The sequence below is a fragment of the Salmo trutta genome, chromosome 39, assembly GCF_901001165.1.
Source record: "Salmo trutta chromosome 39, fSalTru1.1, whole genome shotgun sequence".
Lineage (NCBI taxonomy): Eukaryota > Metazoa > Chordata > Actinopteri > Salmoniformes > Salmonidae > Salmo > Salmo trutta.
Window position 1 is genome coordinate 23440648 of NC_042995.1, and position 21768 is coordinate 23462415.

The 21768-nt window shown below is 42.9% G+C and overlaps 1 protein-coding gene across 3 annotated transcripts in view; it reads right to left on the reverse strand.

The window, feature by feature from the left end:
• ncam2 (neural cell adhesion molecule 2) overlaps window positions 1-21768 on the reverse strand; it is a 407658-nt gene that overhangs the window by 93203 nt on the left and 292687 nt on the right. For all 3 annotated transcript variants that reach the window (XM_029740523.1, XM_029740521.1, XM_029740522.1), the window contains 3 exons: window positions 7030-7236; window positions 4459-4614; window positions 1854-1991 (listed from right to left, as the gene is read on the reverse strand). In XM_029740523.1, coding sequence (XP_029596383.1) covers window positions 1854-1991; window positions 4459-4614; window positions 7030-7236 — 501 coding nt within the window. The remainder of the gene's footprint in view (window positions 1-1853; window positions 1992-4458; window positions 4615-7029; window positions 7237-21768) is intronic.

The window sequence follows — 21768 nt, forward strand, 5'->3', positions numbered from 1 at the left end:
AAGTTGACAAATTACACTGAAACAACGTTGATTCAACCAGTTTGTGCCGAGTGGGTTCCTTCTGAGTTTTTCCTTCGCTCAGTCGGACACACTCCATAGTGATGGCGGCGGTGGACTGTCCCATCTCCGTAGCCGGATCGCGGGTGTCATGTTGCCAGGCGGATAATAGGACTCGCCTCAATGAGCAAGCTTATTGGATCTTCCTCACAACTATAAGTGGTTCTCTAAATTGAACGCAATCCGTGTTTTTTTTTTTGCCGAGTGCGTTCATTACATTAGGTGGGAAGAGCTAGATAGCCGAGACAATATTGTGGGCGCTCATGCATAACCTGTGCTTATAGCTCGCGAGAGATCACATTTCAATCACTCCCGAAACGCTCTGAGGTGGCTCGCCTTCCTGGCTTCTCTGGGGCCTTGCTGAGAACAAATTAGGTAATTAAAAATGACAACCTTTTGCTTTTTGAGCTACAAAACCCCGAGCTGGCGCTAATTGAAATCTTCAATCACAGAAATAGTGTGAGTATATAGGAAATCAAAGGAGCGGTGGCAGCCAAACTGACCATCATTAAGTAGCTCTATAACGAGCCTGTCTAGATCAGTGAGTCTGTTCTTTCTCTCAAACTATGCCGATCTGAGGTGAATGCTCAGATCTTATGTTCAACACAGTACAATTCAGTGACTCCACAGTTCTGTTGGAGCCAAGGCCTTTGTAGCGATGGTGGTTTGAAACTACACTTGCGTGATGAGTAACCTTGCTTGAGACCTGAACTTACACTGGCCATCCAATATCTTGCCCAGGCCTCACCTCAGTTGGCTAATAGTCTTGTAACACGCAGGAGACCTAGATTCAAACCGCTGTCCATCACATTTCCACCTACACCACAGGATGCTGCTGAGGGGAGAACGGCTCATAATAATGTCCGGAATGGAGCAAATGAAATGGCATCAAACACAAGGAAACCATGTGTTTGATACCATTCCACAAATTCTGCTCAAGCCATTACCACGAGCCCGTTCTCCCCAATTAAGGTGACACCAACCTCCTGTGACCTACACAATAAACACGATTAATTCTGAATCAATGACCCGATTCTTACACACCAGGTATGATTATCTTTGTGTCAATAACTCAAAAGAGAACCTGAATTGAATCAGATCAGAGATTTTTGCCACTATTGACAATCCAATCCCCGCCACCGGAGACAGACGTTCCTGCTTTGTGTGAGACCAAGTGTCTCTGGACCGATAAGCGTTTCATTTTGCCTGTGGTCCTGGGGTGCGATTGTTTGGGAGCTGGCAACCCTGTGCCTGTGTCAGCGCTGTAACTGTGGAGTGTAGGAGGGGAGAATGATTCTGTCTCACTAGGTGACTCTATTCTCACCCTGAGAGGAGCAACAATTCTGTATGCCACCGATCGATACACCCCAGTGCCTGGCCTAAGAGAGCCTTTACACTGTGGCTCTGTATAGGGCTTCTCATCCTTAACACCACTGCTGTATGGCTGCTATTGTAGAAGGGACCACTGTATATGGTCAGATAGGCTTTTGATATGTGCAAAATGAGAGCAGGTAGCCTTACTGTATGCTACGCTAGTCTTCATAAGTCTGTTCTGAGATCAGGCCCGGCTGCTACTGTGAGAGGAAAAATATGTCTGGGTAGGTTACGTTTGAATGATTCTGAGTTGTTGAGCTTTGATCCTTCAGAGAACCAAGGTTACATATATATCTGAACGTTTTGGATATGATAGTCAAGGGGAGAGTAGGTATGCTATGCTAACTAGGTGGCTAACTCTTCATTCACCCCTGCATATGACTGGATAGGTATTAGCTACAGTGGACGCAATAGCTACTCACCATTCACCACTACCTCGATGTCAACAAAGTCGATCTCGCCGCGGGCCTCCACTCGCGCTTCGCAGCGGTACACGCCCTCGTCCGCCTTGGTCACCTTGTGGATCTGCAGGTTGTTGTTGGGCAGCACCTGGAACCTGCCTTCACAGGAGAGAGGGCAGGAGAGAAATAGAGGGTGGGGGTGGGGGGGCGTAGAGATAGAGTGACAGGGGGAGCGATAGAGAGATATAGGGGGATAGAGCATGAGAAAGAAAGGTTGAACGAGAGGGGTAGAGAGTTAGAAAGAGACGGGAACTATGGAAAGAAAGATACAAGGAAAACAATAGAAAGGAAAGAGTGAAAGGAAGTCTCATGACTCCAGTCACATACTTGCTATCAAATAATATTTTCATAAACCTTCACCATTTTTAGCTTTTAAAAATAAAGTTAGCTAAGCGATGTGAGATAAATACTTTAGTAATTAGGTCTGCAGTTCACAAAAAGTTTCCCATCCTTTATTGTTGTCACTGGCAGATAAGTGAGAACCCTATCTCTCTCTGTCAAGCGCAAAGGTATTTACAACCTTGTCCCGTAATTAGCGTAGAATAAAAAAAACACACTGCTATCTCTACCTTTAATCATTACCGCACGGCAAGGGGAGATAGGCCCTTCCCTTCAACGCACTTTGAAATTCAATTAAAAAACCTAACTACATTCAAAGATTTCAAACAAATCTTTTTCCTAATCAGCCCAGGAAGTCTGTCTACGTGATGGGTGGATGAGGGGGAAAGTGTAGGAGGAGGAAAAGTAATGATTGGGTGACAGAGTATTGGTAAACAAGTCTGAACCTGCAAATTAACTTCTGTCCATCATGAACGAGCCATGAAGGTTTCCAATAGTCGAAGATACATTTCATTTCTTCTCCGTTCTTTCTCAGCCCCAAGATGTGTTCCAATAATCTAAGATACATTACTTTCCCTCTCCTATCATTCTAGCCCCCGAATGTGTTCTTGTCACGCCCTGATCTGTTTCACCTGTCCTTGTCTCCACCACCCTCCAGGTGTCACCCATCTTCCCCACTTATCACGTTTTCTGTCTGTCTGTCAGTTCATTTTGTTTGTTCAAGTCAGCCTGCGTTTTGTCTCAGCTCCTGCTTTTCCCCAGTCTCTCTTTATCCTCGCCCTCCTGGTTTTGACCCTTGTCTGTCCTGACTCTGAGCCTGCCTGCCGTCCTGTGCCCCTACTCTGGATTACCGACCTCTGCCTGACCTGACCCTGGGCCTACCTGACGTCCTGTACCTTTGCCCCACTACTCTGGATCGACCCCTGCCTGCCTTGACCTGTCGTTTGCCTGCCCCTGTTGTTGTAATAAACATTGTTACTTCAACACTGTCTGCACTTGGGTCTTACCTGAAACCTGATAGTTCTAATAGTCTAAAACAACTTTCTCTTCTCCTTTCTTTCTAAGCCATAGGATGTGTTCCAATCTAAGACACCGTTCTTTCCTTCTCCATTCCTCCTTAGTTACAGGATGTGTTCCAATAGTATACAACACTTTGTTTCCTTTCCTTTTAAGAGCAATGATCTGAAAGAACTCATTTAATGAAGAAAAAGTAAAGTAGAGAAATATGAAAGAATAATTTCCTGTGCTGTCACTTATAGTATCAGTGTTCAAGACAGATGGAATATCCCCTTCATATCCCAACATACTGTCTGTCAACAACATAAGCACACAAAAAAATAAGTGAAAAAATTATACAAAATAAATCAAGTAAAAATAAATAATAATAATATTCTGTTCTTTCACTATTCAGTAGCCATGAAGAAAGGAAGATGTGATTCCCACAGATCTCAACAACATGGCAGCGAGCATCAGACCACCGACTGACATTTGCATCCTCTACTCTCCATCTTCTAGGCAGGCTCGTTAACATGTTTTATTGTCCAACAATATGTTTAATGAAATCACATGCTGTGGCTTTTATTGTTAGAACTTGCTATTTATAGCCTCAAACCCCTGACAGAATCTGGGGAATACATTTTTCATAACATTGGTTTGTTTACATAGGTTACATCCCAAAAGGCACCCTATATAGTGCACTGTTTGAACAGGGCTCATAGGGCACTTGTCAAAAGTAGTGCACTACATAGGGAATAGGGTGCCATTTGGGACACACAAGTAAGCACATTTATTCAACTGATATGTCTCGAAACTGTGTGTGAAGCAATCTGACATATAAACTGAATTCATTTAATGTTAAATATTTTGATGCGCTAGCAAACCGTTAATTGGCTTCTGAAATCAATGATAATGTAATTATCAGCTGCTTCATTAAAAGGAGACTGTAAAATACCATCAAAGAGTGGGCCCAAAAAAATTACAAATATGTGGATCAAACGTATCCAATGACATGTTCACATGGAAATTATTTCTATATGGTCTGTACTGCTCAATAGATTACTTTTCAAGAGTCAAGTTATGTTGCTATTATGGTAGCTACAGTATGTACTTTACAAAGTTAGGCTTTAATTAACCAACTGGTAATTAGGTCCTTATTTTAACAAGCAAATAAGGTTTTCCAGCACATCAACAGAGGCAGCATGTATCAAATGACCATAAGCAGACTTACTGTAGTGCTCCTCAGTGATCTCCATGCTCTTGAAGCCCTTTTGGTAGAACCAAGAGACCGCAGGTGCCGGCGAGGCGATGACGTCACACACCACCTCTGCCGCCTCGCCGTGACGGAACTCCTGGGGGGACCTCACGTCGCGGAATGTCAGCTTCTCTGTCACATAGGAAATGAGGTAACAGGAAGTGAAGTCACATTAGAGACATGTCTTTCCAGGAGAGGTTATGTTACAATATTCACGCAAGTATACCATTTAGAATGCATGGCCAGTACATTGCCTCGTTCTAAGTAGTAGGTGAGGGTGGACTTTGGAACAGAGCCCGAGTTTGGGAAACCCTGCAGGTGAGTAGAGAGTAAACTCCATTCTATAGAACAAACTGTTTTACATATTGTCTATGGTTCAACACCACTGAGACAACTCAGATTATCTGTGGTCCAAAATAGTCCCATAAACATTCTCACAGCATATTGAATGAATCCTCCCACCCTGAAAGTTCTGTTTGTAATCAAATGATTGATTCAACTTGTGCCGGTTTAAAGCTGTCTGACAAGCCCTGGCAGGTGGTTGATAGATTTCACCTGGGGAAAGCTGACTTGGAACCTGCGTTTCTCTTCTCTTATAAAACACTCCACCACCCTCTCAGAACCTGTAGTGCTGGCTAGTTTCGTCGACTTATCACACGCCGTATGTGTGTATGGAGAGAAAAATGTTGTGTGCGCGCGTGTGTGGCACGTGGAGTGTGTAACACCACCGGGTTATCCACTGTGTGTGGCAAAATGAAAGTGTGCATAAATCACGTGCATGGCCCTATTTATTTCAGTCCCTTCCACTAGATCACTCTGCAACCTAGCACATTAGCATTTTGCAATGTGATTTATGTCAGGCGGCTCTCCAAAACTTGCTTTTTTCTCCTCGCCGCTCTTTAACGTGCCTTGCATCCTCCTGACTCTGAATGTGAGATTCAACCCTCCTCATCTGCCGGTTTCATTCCACGGCACGTTTTAGAGCTGTTCGTGTATACATTTTGTTTTTTATTTTCTCAATCCGTCGCTTGGTCTCTCTCTCTCTCTCCATATCTCATTCCCTCACCCCCTCTCTTGTGCTCTGTCAGTCCCTTTAATTCCCTTACCCCCCTCTCTCTCATTCTCTCCCTCTCCTTCTCTCACCACCTCACTCTCAAATTCACTCACCCCTCTCTCTCCAGCTTTCTCTCTCTCTCGCCATCCATTTAATTCCCTCACTTCCTCTCTCTCTCTCTCTCTCCGTCTCTCATACCCCCTCTCTCTCCTTCCCCCAATTCTCTCCCTGGGATTCAAACACGTTGTTGTACTTGTTTTCATTTCCCGTATCCTTTGTCGTTACCCTGCTCGACAAGAAAATCAGTAAGAAAAACAAATCCTCTCGTGTAACAGTCTACCGCTCGCTTGACACTGTCAAATTGGTAGCACAGTGAGAATTTCTCTTCAGTCATTGCCCACATAGCTGCAAGGGCAACTGTCAAAGTGGGGTGACAAGCCAATTTTCTTGGATCTCCCTCAGGTGGGACATCGACTGCCTCCACTGTCTCCTATGTGGATCTCTGTTGGCCGGTGCTGGAAACTCTACACCTGTCAATTACTCAGCAGTGCAGATAATTATAGTCTTTCATCCGTAAGCTATAATAAAGCTATAATTTGAGTTTGAATATGGATAGCTTTCGTCAGGTTGTGAGTTGTGATGCACGAACGCATATAATAATGTCAAGACGTGTGCACGTGTGTGTGCAGAATGTCCCGACTCACAAATGGTCATGTACAGCACATTTAAAGTGGCTTCCATTTTTCATAACGTGGTGTTTATCACAAGAATATCATGTTCGGTATCGCCTCAGATGGGTGCTGGGTACTTTACACGCATGCTCAAGCCCTTCAGGTGACTAATCTCCCTGTTACTTCTCATACTTACTGAACACACAGAGCTGAACGGTGGCTGACTGACGTTGTCATGGATACGGCTGCCAAGCTGTAGTGCGTGAGAGAGGAGGTCAGAGGAGGTAGGGGGACTTGTGGAGCGGGTGAGAAAGGTAAGCGCACTCCAGAGGGGGGTGTGTGTGTGCGTGCGCACGTGTGTGTGTGTGTGTGGAGGCGTGCGTGGGCATGCCTGTGTGCATATGTACATACACACACAGTACACACACCACACCGGTGATCCAAATCAAGCGTCTGCCAGATGGCTACCAGCGGCAGAACTCCTCCGTGTATCACGTCCCATTAACGACCACATAAGATTCCCTCTCCCATACGATTAGAGCCTGCCTCCGTCGCCTACACACATTCAGTACTATCCATCACACACACCGCCAGACCCAGCGAACAATCATTATACTCTTTAATGGGCAAGTGGGTACAGCGGTGGAATGAAATGTAAATATGGTGTATCTTTATGATCTAACAGAGGAGACGGCGATGTATTCAACTCATGCCTTTGTATGTCTGGAGGACCCTACAGAGGCTGGAATGGATACAGAGGGAATGCAGAGAGTGTGGTGTTTGTGTTCTTCTCTGTTACATATGCATGTAATTGACACTCACGGTACATCTCCAGCACCATGGTGGCCTCCTGTGTCTGTCCCTGGGCATCGGTGGTCTGGCAGCGGTAGATGCCAGCGTCCTCCACTACAGCGTTGTAGATGGTCAGCCTGGAGCTGTCCTCCCCGGTGTGCAGGGCCACACGCTGGGACGACACGATGCGCTCCCCCTGGGGGTTAAACCACTCCAACTTCACTGGCTCGCCGATCACTGGGGAGGGAGAGAGAACTTATAGGTAACATTAAGGAACTGTAAAAAGAACCAAGCCAAGTAGTAGACTATAGAGCAGTATTTCCCAAACCTCCCCTTGAGTACCCCACCATTAGTTCCACTTATATATTCATAAGCACACCTGAAATAAATGGTAGCCTAATCAGCTCTTTTTCAACATGGGAAAGTTATGCTTCTTTGAAAATTGATAAACGTGTTATCCCACTTTGGAGACAAGTAGCAGAAAGTGCAGTTTAATGATTTGCACACTTTCTAGAGCATTGGTGTCCAGGACGTCGATCGCGTTCGACAGCGAACTTCTTTCTAGTAGACCGCATAAACGTTTTAAAAATGTATGGACATAAAAATATATATTTTTTGCAATTCACAGTGTTACCATCGAGTCTGCTTAAAAATAATAAGGTCCACAGTTCTGAAGCACCGTAAGCTTTGCTCACAGGTTAGCTTCTTTCTTGAATGTTATCGCACAGCCAAAATAAAATAAACTGCTTGATTTACATAAAATTTGAAATATAGTTGCTACATTTGTTTTCCAAACTGTTCGCTACCATAGAAACCGTCTGTAGTTAGTACGTTTCCGTTTCCACGATAGTGAGACCTGTATGTGTCGAGTTGCTATGCTTTATCTTGGCCAGGTCGCAGTTGCAAATGAGAACTTGCTCTCAACTAGCCTACCTGGTTAAATAAAGGTGAAATAAAAAATTAAATAAACAGACCTGTAACAGAATATTATTTGTTGTTCCAGTGCTAGTCGTTTTTTTTACGACATTTGTTTTGTGAAGTTGCAGTTACGTTTTTGATTTGAGTGCTGGACCAAGCAGCAAGAAAACGAAAATCTACCACTTTCACAGTGAGTGTGAGGATGATTATTTTTTCACCACAACAAATTCAAAATGTGTGTGTCTGATCTGCCATTCAAACGTTGCTAAGAAGGGAAATGTCGAGAGGCATTTCAAAACTGTTCACAGGAAATATGAAAGTGACTTTCCAGCTAAAAGTGAACTACAAAAGAGAAAAGTAAAAGAGTTGAAGTCTCAACTAGCTGGCCAAAAATCGATATTTCCGAAGCCAAGCTCAAAATCAAAGGCAGCCAAGATTGCATCATGTCAGGTGAGTCGCATACTAGCAAAGCACAAGAAACTATTCCAGGATGGAGAAATGGTAAAAGAGGCCTTATTAGAGACAGCAGAATCATTGTTTGATGATTTCAAAAGTAAATCAGAAATCATTTCCACTATTAAGAATGTTCAGCTATCCAGGAATATGTTTTCATTTCAGTGTCCTCCATCTCCTCTAACCGAAGCTAATTGTATGGCTTTTTTTCTATTAATAATGTAAAATGAACAGCCATACAGAAAGACTCATGTGAAGGTGAAATTACAGAGGAGGAACTTCTTGATGCAGTTAAAGCCTTTAAGTCCTTTTTTGATATACTCAGAGGACCGTTATAAGCCTGTTTTAACCACTTATATGTAAATGGTAGATTATCAGACACTCAACAAAGTCTGATTTCATTATTACTGAAACAGGATACAAATGGGAAATATAAAGACCCAGTCTGTAAAAAAATGTGTGACGTGTTGTAATGCAAAAATTCTAGCAAAATGTATAGCACAGAGAATTGAAAAGGTATTGTCGGACATTATTCATTCTAATCAGACAGGTTTTTTACATGAGCAATACATTGGAGATAATATGAGGCAAGTACTGGAAACAACAGAACACTATAAAAAATCTGGGAAACCAGGCCTGCTATTCATAGCGTACTTAGAAAAGGCTTTTGATAAAGTACAACTGGAGTTTATATATAAATGCCTGGAACATTTCAATTTTGGAGAAACTCTTATAAAATGGGTTAAAAATAATGTATAGTAACACTAGGTGTAAAATAACAAATAATGGCTACATCTCAGAAAGTGTTAAAAAAAAAATGTCCACTATCAGCATATCTACAGTTGAAGTCGGAAGTTTACATACAATTAGGTTGGAAATCATTAAAACTCGTTTTTCAACCACTCCACACATTTCTTGTTATAAAACTATCATTTTGGCAAGTCGGTTAGGACATCTACTTTGTGCATGACAGTAATTTCTCCAACAAATGTTTACAGACAGATTATTTCACTGTATCTCAATTCCAGTGGGTCAGAAGTTTACATACATTAAGTTGACTGTGCCTTTAAACAGTTTGGAAAATTCCAGAAACTGATGTCATGGCTTTAGAAGCTTCTGATAGGCTAATTGACATCATTTGAGTCAATTGGAGGTGTACCTGTGGATGTATTTCAAGGCCTACCTTCAAACTCAGTGTCTCTTTGCTTGACATCATGGGAAAATCAAAATAAATCAACTAAGACCTCAGAAAAAAAAATTGTAGACCTCCACAAGTCTGGTTCATCATGGGAGCAATTTCCAAATGCCTGAAGGTACCGCGTTCATCTGTACAAACAACAGTACGGAAGTATAAACACCATGGGATCACACAGCCATCATACCGCTCAGGAAGGAGACGCGTTCTGTCTCCTAGAGATGAACATACTTTGGTGTGAAAAGTGCAAATCAATCCCAGAGCAACAGCAAAGGACCTTGTGAAGATGCTGGAGTAAACAGGTACAAAAGTTTGTATATCCACAGTAAAACGAGTCCTATATCGACATAACCTGAAAGGCCGCTCGGCAAGGAAGAAGCCACTGCTCCAAAACCGCCATAAAAAAAGCCAGCCTATGGTGTGCAACTGCACACGGGGACAAAGATTGTACATTTTGGAGAAATGTCCTCTGGTCTGATGAAACAAGAATATAACTGTTTGGCCATAATGACCATCGTTATGTTTGGAGGAAAAAGGGGGAGGCTTACAAGCTGAAGAACACCATCCCAACCGTGAAGCACCGGGGTGGCAGCATCATGTTGTGCGGGTGCTTTGTTGTAGGAGGGACTATTGCACTTCACAAAATAGATGGCATCATGAGGCAGGAAAATTATGTGGATATATTGAAGCAACATCTCAAGACATCAGTCAGGAAGTTAATGCTTGGTCGCAAGTGGGTCTTCCAAATGGACAATGACCCCAAGCATACTTCCGAAGTTGTGGCAAAATGGCTTAAGGACAACAAAGTTAAGGTATTGGAGTGGCCATCACAAAGCCCTGACCTCAATCCTATAGAAAATGTGTGGGCAGAACTGAAAAAGTGTGTGCGAGCAAGGATGCCTACAAACCTGACTCAGTTACACCAGCTCTGGCAGGAGGAACTTATTGTGGGAAGCTTGTGGAAGGCTACCTGAAACATTTGTCCCAAGTTAACCAATTTAAAGGCAATGCTACCAAATACTAATTGAGTGTATGCAAACTTCTGACCCACCGGGAATGTGATGAAAGAAAGAAAAAAGTTGAAATATATCATTCTCTACTGTTATTCTGACATTTCACATTCTTAAAAAAAAGTGGTGATCCTCACTGACCTAAGACAGGACATTTTTACGAGAATTAAATGTCAGGAATTGTGAAAAACTGACTTTAAATGTAGTTGTCTAATGTGTATGTAAACTTCTGACTTCAACTGTATTTACTATGGCCATTGAAATGTTAGCTATTAAAATCAGATCAAACAATAATATCAAGGGATTAGAAATACAGGACTTAAAAACAAAGGTGTCATTGTACACTGATGATTCATTTAAATCAACAACTTGGATCCCTCCACAGCCTCAGAGGATCTAGAACATGTTTCTAACCTCTCTGGATTACAATCAAATTATTATAAGTGTACTATATTACATAATGGATCATAAAAAAAAATACTACTTTTACTTTACTGTGTAGTTTACCAATAAAATGGTCTAATGGTGATGTAGATATACATATCCTGAATAAATAAATAATCTCACTCCAATACATTTTTATAGAAACGTAGCAAAAATAGGTAAGATCTTGCTGCCATGGAAAGGTAAATACCTTTTTATTTGTTATTAAGGCTTTAGTCATATCCTAGTTTACCTATTTGCTTATGGTCTTGCCTACACTTAGCACAAAGTTTTTTATTATATGAGAAAAAAAAATCTATTTTATTTGGAATGGCAAGCCAGACAAAATTAAAACGGGCCTATTTATATAATGAATATGAATTTGGAGGGCAGAATTTATTAAATATTAATGCATTAGACCTCTCACTAAAGGCTTCAGTCATGCAAAAGTTATATTTAAATCCAAATTGGTTCTCTAGCAAATTAGTAAGAATGTCTCAACCCGTCACGTCCTGACCAATAAAAGTGGTTATTTGTCATTGTAGTTTGGTCAGGGCATGATAGGGGGTGTTTGTTTTGTGTGTTTCGGTGTTTTTGGTTTAGGTTCTATGTTTAAATCTAGTTTTCTATTTCTATGTTGGGGTTTTGGTAGGACCTCCAATTTAGTTGAGGTTTGTTTGACTTGTGTTTTGTGGGTGGTTATTTTCTGTATAGCCTGTGTGCCTTACACTGTTTCGTCGTTTTGTTTAAGTGTTCACGTTACTTTAAATACATTAAGAAGATGAGCACTTTACCCACTGCGCCTTGGTCCATTCCTTACGACGCCTATGACACAACCTATGTTTAAGAAGGGCCTTTTTCCCTTTATTCCGATTACAATCTCTCACTTTGTCATTTGAAAAAGAAATCATCTCCCAAATATCGCTATTTTTAAAACAAGCCATAGAAAGTAGTTTGCAATTTCAATTTAATCCACCAAAAAAGAAATAACAAATAATACAACAAATATTGTGGTTAAACTCCAATATAATAATCTTTGTAAATGGTATCATAAATACCACTGGTGGAGTTGTCATACATGCAGCTAACCAAAATTACAACCAACTAATTGCAGCATAACCGCAAATATGGAAGAGGAAAGTAGAAGGGGGGAAAAGTAAGGAACTTGTCTGTTGGCTCTGCATTAAAGGCCATAATTGGTTAAAGAAAATTGTGAGAAATAAAAAAAGTATACCAGTTTCATTTAAGGACCCAAAAATTGGCAGCCGTGCCATATAGATTGCAAAATAGAAGGGAAGAGATTTTTCACGTACCAATTCCATGGCACACGGTTTATGAACTGATACACAAAACTATGCTGGATTCAAAATTCTTATTATACAGAATTCTTGCAACCAACATAATGTTATTTACATGGGGGATACAACCTTCCCAGCTCTGCAGATTTTGCTGCGAAGAGGCAGAATCCTTAGATAATTTGTTTTGGTCCTGTCCATATGTAGCTTGTTTTTGGTCACAGATCCAGGAATGGCTGAATAATTGCAACATTTACCTGGAGCTAACCCTGCAGATTGCCCAGTTGTGCTATCTGAAAAGTCAGTCAATCAATAATATAATAATACTTTTAGCAAAAATGTTTATTTTCAATTTACAATCTGTAGGAACAATGAGAATAGAAAAGTTCAGAACGTTTGTGAAACATCACAGTACAGTTGAAAAATATATGTCAAATAGAAATCCAATATGGATGGTGTTAAGAGATAGATGGGAGGGGTTGAATGGAGCTGAAGGTTGGGACTAATAACAAGCTAACTAATGTAAAACATACTGTGCCCATAAAACGTGTATAAGTTAAGATTTTTTTTGAAAGAGCACAGTTTGAAATATATGGCAAATAAAATATCATAAATATATGGGAGAGGTAGAGGAAGGACAAGAGTTAAAAACAAACAAAAAAAATCTATTGTAAAAAAGATGTATAAAGTATGTATAAGCTGGAAATACAGGCATAAGCATTGTTGTTCACTAGTTTGCTCCAATTGGGGGAGGGGTAGTAGGGTTGGAAAGTAATAAAGGAAATATATAAAAAAACATGTGTATGAACACTACCGTTCAAAAGTTTAGGGTCACTTAGAAATGTCCTTGTTTTTGAAAGAAAAGCTCATTTTTGTCCAGTAAAATAACATCAAATTGATCAGAAATACAGTGTAGACATTGATAAGGTTGTAAATGACTATTGTAGCTGGAAACAACTGAATTTTAATGGAATATCTACATAGGCCCATTATCAGCAACCATCACTCCTGTGTTCCAATGGCACGTTGTGTTAGCTAATCCAAGTTTATCATTTTATAAGGCCAATTGATCATTAGAAAACACTTTTGCATTTATGCTAGCACAGCTGAAAACTGTCCTGATAAAGAAGCAATAAAACTGGCTGTCACGCCCTGACCTGAGAGAGAGGGTTTATTTCTCTGTGGTTAGGTCAGGGTGTGGGGTGGGCATTCTATGGTTTCTATTTCTTTGTTTTGAGCCGAGTATGGTTCCTAATCAGAGGCAGCTGTCTATCGTTGTCTCTGATTAGGAATCATACATAGGCAGCCGTTCCCCACCTGTTGTTGTGGGATCTTAATTTTGTATTGCTTGTTATAGCCTGCAAGACGGGATGGTCGTATTCATTGTTTATTCTTTTGTTTGTAGTGTTCGGAGTTAAAATAAATTACAACGATGAACACTTACCACGCTGCACTTTGGTCCACTCCTTTTGACTATCATGACAGAAGATCCCACCACCAAAGGACCAAGCAGCGTGGGCCGATGGACTGGACATGGGAGGACATTCTGGACGGCAAAGGATCCTGGACGTGGGAGGAGATCCAGGCCGGAAAGGATCGCCTCCCATGGGAACAGGTGGAAGCAGCGAGGGAGGTACAGCGACGAGATCGACAGGCAAGGCTGTCTCGGAGGCCCGAGAGACAGCGGCAAAACATTTTTTGGGGGGCACACGGGTAGATTGGCTAAGGCGGTTTTAAGACCTGAGCCAACTCCCCATGCTTACCGTGGGGAGCGAGTGACTGAACAAGCACCGTGGTATGCGGTGATGCACACTGTGTCGCCCATGCGCACTCACAGCCCGGTGCGCTCGGTACAAGCTCCTCACCGTTGCCATGCTAGAGTTGGCCGTCAACCAGGCAGAAGTGCGCCGGCTCAGCGTATCTGGTCTCCAGTGCATCTCTACGGCCCAGGTTATCCTGCGCCTGCTCTACGCACAATACCCTCCGTTCACCAGCACAGCCCAGTTCGTCCTGTACCAGCGCCCCGCCCTTGCTGGGCTACAATAACCATCCAGCCAGGACGGGGTGTGCCAGCCCTAAGCTCCAGACCTCCAGTGCGCCTCCACGGCCCAGTATACCCTGTGGCTGCTCTGCGCACCCAGTCTCCTGTGCGTCTCTAGGGATGATCCATGGCCCGAAGCCTCCAGCGACGCTCCCCAGTCGGGAACCTCCCCAGTCGGGAACCTCCCCAGTCGGGAACCTCCCCAGTCGGGAACCTCCCCAGTCGGGAACCTCCCCAGTCGGGAACCTCCCCAGTCGGGAACCTCCCCAGTCGGGAACCTCCAGCGACGCTCCCCAGTCGGGAACCTCCAGCGACGCACCCCAGTCGGGAACCTCCAGCGACGCTCCCCAGTCCGGAGGCTCCGGTGACCCTCCAGCGGCGGTCCGCAACCCGGAGTCTTCAGCGGCGGTCCGCAGTTCAGAGCCTCCGGTGATGATCCTCGGTCTGGTTCCTCCGGCGACACAGAAGCGGGGGGATCAGCAGACGGTGTGGGGGCTATGCCCCGAACCAGAGCCGCCGCCAAGTATAGATGCCCACCCGGACCCTCTCCTATAGGTTTAGGTTTGCGGCCGGGAGTCCGCACCTTGGGGGGGGGGGGTACTGTCATGCCCTCACCTGAGAGAGAGGGTTTGCTTCTCTGTGGTTAGGTCAGGGTGTGGGGTGGGCATTCTATGATGACTATTTCTTTGTTTTGAGCCGAGTATGGTTCCTAATCAGAGGCAGCTGTCTATCGTTGTCTCTGATTAGGAATCATACTTAGGCAGCCTTTCCCCACCTGTAGTTGTGGGATCTTAATTTTGTATTGCTTGTTATAGCCTGCAAGACGGGACGGTCGTATTCATTGTTTATTCTTTTGTTTGTAGTGTTCGGAGGTAAAATAAATTACAACGATGAACACTTACCACGCTGCGCTTTGGTCCACTCTTTTTGACGATCGTGACACTGGCCTTCTTTAGACTAGTTAAGTATCTGGAGTGTTAGCATTTGTGGGTTCGATTACAGGCTCAAAATCACCAGAAACAAAGGACTTTCTTCTGAAACTCGTCAGTCTATTCTTGTTCTGAGAAATTAAGGCTATTCCATGCGAGAAATTGCCAAGAAACTGAAGATTTCATACAATGCTGTGTACTACTCCCTTCACAGAACAGCGCAAACTGGCTCTAACAAGAATAGAAAGAGGAAAGGGAGGCCCAGGTGCACAACTGAGCAAGAGGACAAGTACATTAGAGTGTCTAGTTTGAGAAACCGACACCTCACAAGTCCTTAACTGGCAGCTTCATTAAATAGTATCCGCAAAACACCAGTCTCAACATCAACAGTGAAAAGATGACTCCGGGATGCTGGCCTTCTAGGCAGAGTTCCTCTGTCCAGTGTCTGTGTTCTTTTGCCCATCTTCATCTTTTATTGGCCAGTCTGAGATATGTTTTTTTCTTCGCAACTCTGCCTCTGACACCACCTGGTATAAAGGTCCTGGATGGCAGGAAGATTGGCCCCAGTGATGTACTGGGCCGTACGCACTTCCCTCTGTAGTGCCTTGCGGTCCTAGGCCGAGCAGTTGCCATACCAGGCAGTGATGCAACTAGTCAGGATGCTCTCGCCAGTGCAGCTGTAGAACCTTTTGAGGATCTAAGGACCCATGCCAAGTCTTTTCAGTCTCTTGAGGGGGAATAGGTTTTGTTGTGCCCTCTTCACAACTGTCTTGGTGTGCTTGGAAAATGTTAGTTTGTTGGTGATGCTGACACCAAGGAACTTGAAGCTCTCAACCTGCTCCACTACAGCCCTGTCGATGAGAATGGGGGCCTGCTAGGTACTCCTTTTCCTGTAGTCCACAATCATCTCCTTTGTCTTGATTACATTGAGGGAGAGGTTGTTGTCTTGGCACTGGTCTCTGACCTCTTCCCTATAGGCTGTCTCGTCGTTGTTGGTGATCAGGCCTACCAATGTTCTGTCATCGGCAAACTTAATGATGGTGTTGGAGTCGTGCCTGGCCATGCAGTCATGAGTGAACAGAGAGTACAGGAGGGGACTGAGCACACACCCCTGAGGGGCCCCCGTGTTGAGGACCAGCATGGCGGATGTGTTGTTACATACTCTTAGCACCAGGGGGCGGCCCGTGATTCTAGGGTTTCTGGGATAATGGTGTTGATGTAATACATGACCAGCTTTTCAAAGCACTTCATGTTACAGACGTGAGTGCTGTGGGTCAGTAGTCATTTAGGCAGGTTACCTTAGTGTTCTTGGGCACAAGGACTATGGTGGTCTGCTTGAAACATGTTGGTATTACAGATTCGGACAGGGAGAGGTTGAAAACGTCAGTGAAGACACTTGCCAGTTGGTAAGCGCATGCTCGGGGTACACGTCCTGGCAATCCATCTGGCCCTGCGGCCTTGTGAATTTTGTCCTGTTTAAAGGTCTCACTCAGATCAGCCAGAGAGCGTGATCACACTGTCATCCGGAACAGCTGATCCTCTCATGCATGCTTCAGTGTTACTTGCCTAGAAGCGAGCATAGAAGTAATTCAGCTCGTCTTGTAGGCTCGTATCACTGGGCAGCATGCGGCTGTGCTTCGCTTTGTAGTCTGTAATAGTTTGGAAGCCTTGCCACATCCAATGAGCGTCGGAGCCAGTGTAGTACGATTCAATCTTAGTCCTGTATTGACGCTTTGCCTGTTTGATGGTTTGTCAGAGGGCATAGCAGGATTTCTTATAAGCATCCGGGATAGAGTCCCGCTCCTTGAAAGCGGCAGCTCTAATCTTTAGCTCAGTGCAGATGTTGCCTGTAATCAATGGCTTCTGGTTGGGGAAGGTTGGGAAATGTACAGTTGAAGTCAGACGTTAACATAAACCTTAGCCAAGTACATTTAAACTCAGTTTTTCACAATTCCTGACATTTAATCCTAGTAAGAATTCCCTGACTTAGGTCAGTTAGGATCAACACTTTATTTTAAGAATGTGAAATGTCAGAATAATAGCAGAGATAATTATTTATTTCAGCTTTTATTTCTTTCATCACATTCCCAGTGGGTCAGAAGTTTACATACACTCAGTATTTGGTAGCATTGCCTTTAAATTGTTTAACTTAGGTAAAGCATTTTGGGTAGCCTTCCACAAGCTTCCCACAATAAATTGGGTGAATTTTGGCTCATTCCTCCTCACAGAGCTGGTGTAACTGAGTCAGGTTTGTAGGCCTCCTTGCTCGCACACACTTTTTCAGTTCTGCCCACAAATGTTCTATAGGATTGAGGTCAGGGCTTTGTGATGGCCACTCCAATAACTTGACATTGTTGTCCTTAAGCCATTTTGCCACAACTTTGGAAGCATGCTTGGGGTCATTGTCCATTTGGAAGACCCATTTGCGACCTCGTTATTCTTATTCTTATTTTGTTACTTTTTATTATTACTTTTTATTTTAGTCTACTTGGTAAATATTTTCTTCTTCTTGAACTGCACTGGTTAAAGGCTTGTAAGGAACCATTTCACGGTAAAGTCTACACTTGTTATATTCGGCATGTGACAACTAACGTTTGATTTAATTTGGTTTGATTCGACTTACAGTTGACCGCGGCAGCACTAGCAAGGCAACATTTTTATGAACTGACTTGTTGGAAAGGTGGCATCCTATAAGGGTGCCACGTTGAAAGTCACTAAGCTCTTTAGTAAGGCCATTCTACTGCCAATGTTTGTCTATGGAGATTGCATGGCGGTGTGCTTGATTTTATACACCTGTTAGCAACAGGTGTGGCTGAAATATCCGAATCCACTAATTTGAAGGGGTGTCCACACTTCTGTATAAGGTCGTGGCCAAAAGTTTTGAGAATGACACAAATATTAATTTCCAAAGTTTGCTGCTTCAGTGTCTTTAGATATTTTTGTCAGATGCTAATATGGAATACTGAAGTATAATTACAAGCATTTCATTAGTGTCAAAGGCTTTTATTGACAATTACATGAAGTTGATGCAAAGAGTCAATATTTGCAGTGTTGACTCTGATTTTTAAAGACCTCTGCAATCCGCCCTGGCATGCTGTCAATTAACTTCTGGGCCACATCCTGACTGATGGCAGCCCATTCTTGCACAATCAATGCTTGGAGTTTGTCAGAATTTGTGGGGTTTTGTTTGTCCACCCGCCTCTTGAGGATTGAGCACAAGTTCTCAATGGGATTAAGGTTCGGTGAGTTTCCTGGCCATGGACCCAAAATATTGATGTTTTGTTCCCCGAGGCACTTAGTTATCACTTTTGCCTTATGGCAAGGTGCTTCATCATGCTGGAAAAGGCATTGTTCGTCACCAAACTGTTCCTGGATGGTAGGGAGAAGTTGCTCTCGGAGGATGTGTTGGTACAATTCTTTATTCATGGCTGTGTTTTTAGGCAAAATTGTGAGTGAGCACACTCCCTTAGCTGAGAAGCAACCCCACACATGAATGGTGTCAGGATGCTTTACTGTTGGCATGACACAGGACTGATGGTAGCGCTCACCTTGTCTTCTCCGGACAAACTTTTTTCCAGATGCCCCAAACAATCGGAAAGGGGATTCATCAGAGAAAATGACTTTACCCCAGTTCTCAGCAGTCCAATCCCTGTACCTTTTGCAGAATATCAGTCTGTCCCTGATGTTTTTCCTGGAGAGAAGAGGCTTCTTTGCTGCCCTTCTTGACACCAAGCCATCCTCCAAAAGTCCTCGCCTCACTGTGCATGCAGATGCACTCACACCTGCCTGTTGCCATTCCTGAGCAAGCTCTGTACTGGTGGTGCCCCGATCCCGCAGCTGAATCAACTTTAGGAGACGGTCCTGGCGCTTGCTGGACTTTCTTGGGTGCCCTGAAGCCTTCTTCACAACAATTGAACCACTCTCCTTGAAGTTCTTGATGATCCGATAAATGGTTGATTTAAGTGCATTCTTACCGGCAGCAATATCCTTGCCTGTTAAACCCTTTTTGTGCAAAACAATGATGACTGCACGTGTTTCCTTGCAGGTAACCATGGTTGGCAGAGGAAGAACAATGATTTCAAGCACCACTCCTTTGAAGCTTCCAGTCTGTTATTTGAACTCAATCAGCATGACAGAGTGATCTCCAGCCTTGTCAACACTCACACCTGAGTTAACGAGAGAATCACTGACATTATGTCACCTGGTCCTTTTGTGGCAGGTCTGAAATGCAGTGGAAATATTTTTTGGGGATTCAGATCATTTGCATGGCAAAGAGGGACTTTGCAATTAATTGCAATTCATCTGATCACTCTTCATAACATTCTGGAGTATATGCAAATTGCCATCATACAAACTGAGGCAGTAGACTTTGTGAAAATTAATATTTGTGTCATTCTCAAAACTTTTGGCCACGACTGTATATGATGTTTGTGTGTGTAGTGTGATATCACATATAGCAAAAAGGAAAGACGTGTAAGGATGAGGATATCAGTCCAATAACAACTATTTCAGACAGTGGGTCAGATGTGACAAGGTTTTCCCTTAATTTCTATGTAAATCTGTCAAAACTCATGAACTACCATTTCCATACACATAGCCTCATCTGCCAATATATATTCATATTTATTCACTGACCTGCGAAGCTGCATAACTCTTAATATATTAGTGAATTACATACAATTATTAAGATATCAATATTTAAATTTCCATCTGACAGTCAAACATTAAAGCTTCACTGTGTAACTATGTGTTTACAAGTGTTTATGGAGACCCCCTCTGGCAATTTTTCTAGATTTGAACATGATATCCCAGAAACCCCAGCTCTCATTGATAGTCGCCGCTGGGATGACGTCGCTTCAACATCCACCCGAAGACTTTGTGGCTGTATTATCTAGTGGAAAGCCAGTATAGCCCATTTCGTGGCTGTGGTAACTAGTGACAACCCAAGTCTGAAAATTTGAGACCAGATTGAAGACAACTCGATTCCATTTTAGTAACACTGTCTTCAGAAAAGGTAATAAAAATGTTATACACCGGCTATAATTCTTGTTTTTAGATTGTAATAACAAATACTCACGTTAGCAATGTCAAGGAGTCATGGCTAGACTGTTGCGTAGAGGCTGGCTGAGATGAAGGTAAGTAAATCATTACAGGCTAAATTGCAAGAGCTGTCCTTTGAAGAAACGGGTGAGTTGGTGGAGCTGGCTGCTTCCCGTCTACCTGGATTCATTTTTTTACATCACAATCAGTTGTGTTGTTACAAGGTAGGGGTGGTATACAGAAGATAGCCGATTTGGAAAAATACTATGTCCATATTATGTCAAGAACAGCTCAAATGAGCAAAGAGAAAAATTTCAAGAACTTTCTTCAAGTGCAGTCGCAAAAACCATCAAGCGCTATGATGAAACTGGCTCTCATGAGGACCGCCACAGGAAAGGAAGACCCAGAGTTACCTCTGCTGCAGAGGATAAGTTCATTAGAGTTAACTGCACCTCAGATTGCAGCCCAAATAAATGCTTCATAGAGATCAAGTAACAGACACATCTAAACATCAAATGTTCAGAGGAGTCTGCGTGAATCAGCCCTTCATGGTCAAATTGCTACAAAGAAACCACAACTAAAGGACACCAATAAGAAGAAGAGACTTGCTTGGGACAAGAAGCACGAGCAATGGACATTAGACCAGTGGAAATCTGTCCTTTGGTCTGTTGAGTTCAAATTGTAAATTTTTGGTTTCAACCGCAGTGTCTTTGTGGGATGCAGAGTAGGATGATCTCCGCAAGTGTATTTCCCACCCTGAAGCATGGAGGAAGAGGTGTGATGGTGTGGGGGTGTTTTGCTGGTGACACTGTCAGTGATTTACTTAGAATTCAAAGCACACTTAACCAGCATGGCTACCACAGCATTCTGCAGCGATCTGGTTTGCGCTTAGCGGGACTATTATTTGTTTTTCAACAGGACAATGACCCAACATACCTCCAGGCTGTGTAAGGGCTATTTGACCAAGGAGGAGAGTGATGGTGCTGCGTCAGATAACCTGGCTTCCAAAATCACCTGACCACAACTCAATTGAGATGGTTTGGGATAAGTTGGACGCAGAGTGAAGGAAAGGCAGCCAACAAGTGCTCAGCATATTCGGGAACTCCTTCAAGACTGTTTGGAAAGGTATTCCTCATGAAGCTGTTTGAGAGAATACCAAGAGTGTGCAAAGCTGTCAAATGGGCAAAGGGTGGCTACTTTGTAGAATCTAAAATATAGTTTGATTTGTTTAACACTTTTTTGGTTACTAAATGTTTCCATATGTGTTATTTCATAGTTATGTTGTCTTCACTATTATTCTACAATGTAGAAAATATTAAAAATAAAGAAAAACCCTTGTCCAAACTTTTGACTGGTACTGTAGATGTAATCCTTTTCAGTTTTCAATGCCTAGACCATTCACCTTTGAGATTTAATATTGCAGAGTCTCTTTTAGCTGAAAGATATTATATTTAGTGAGTATTTC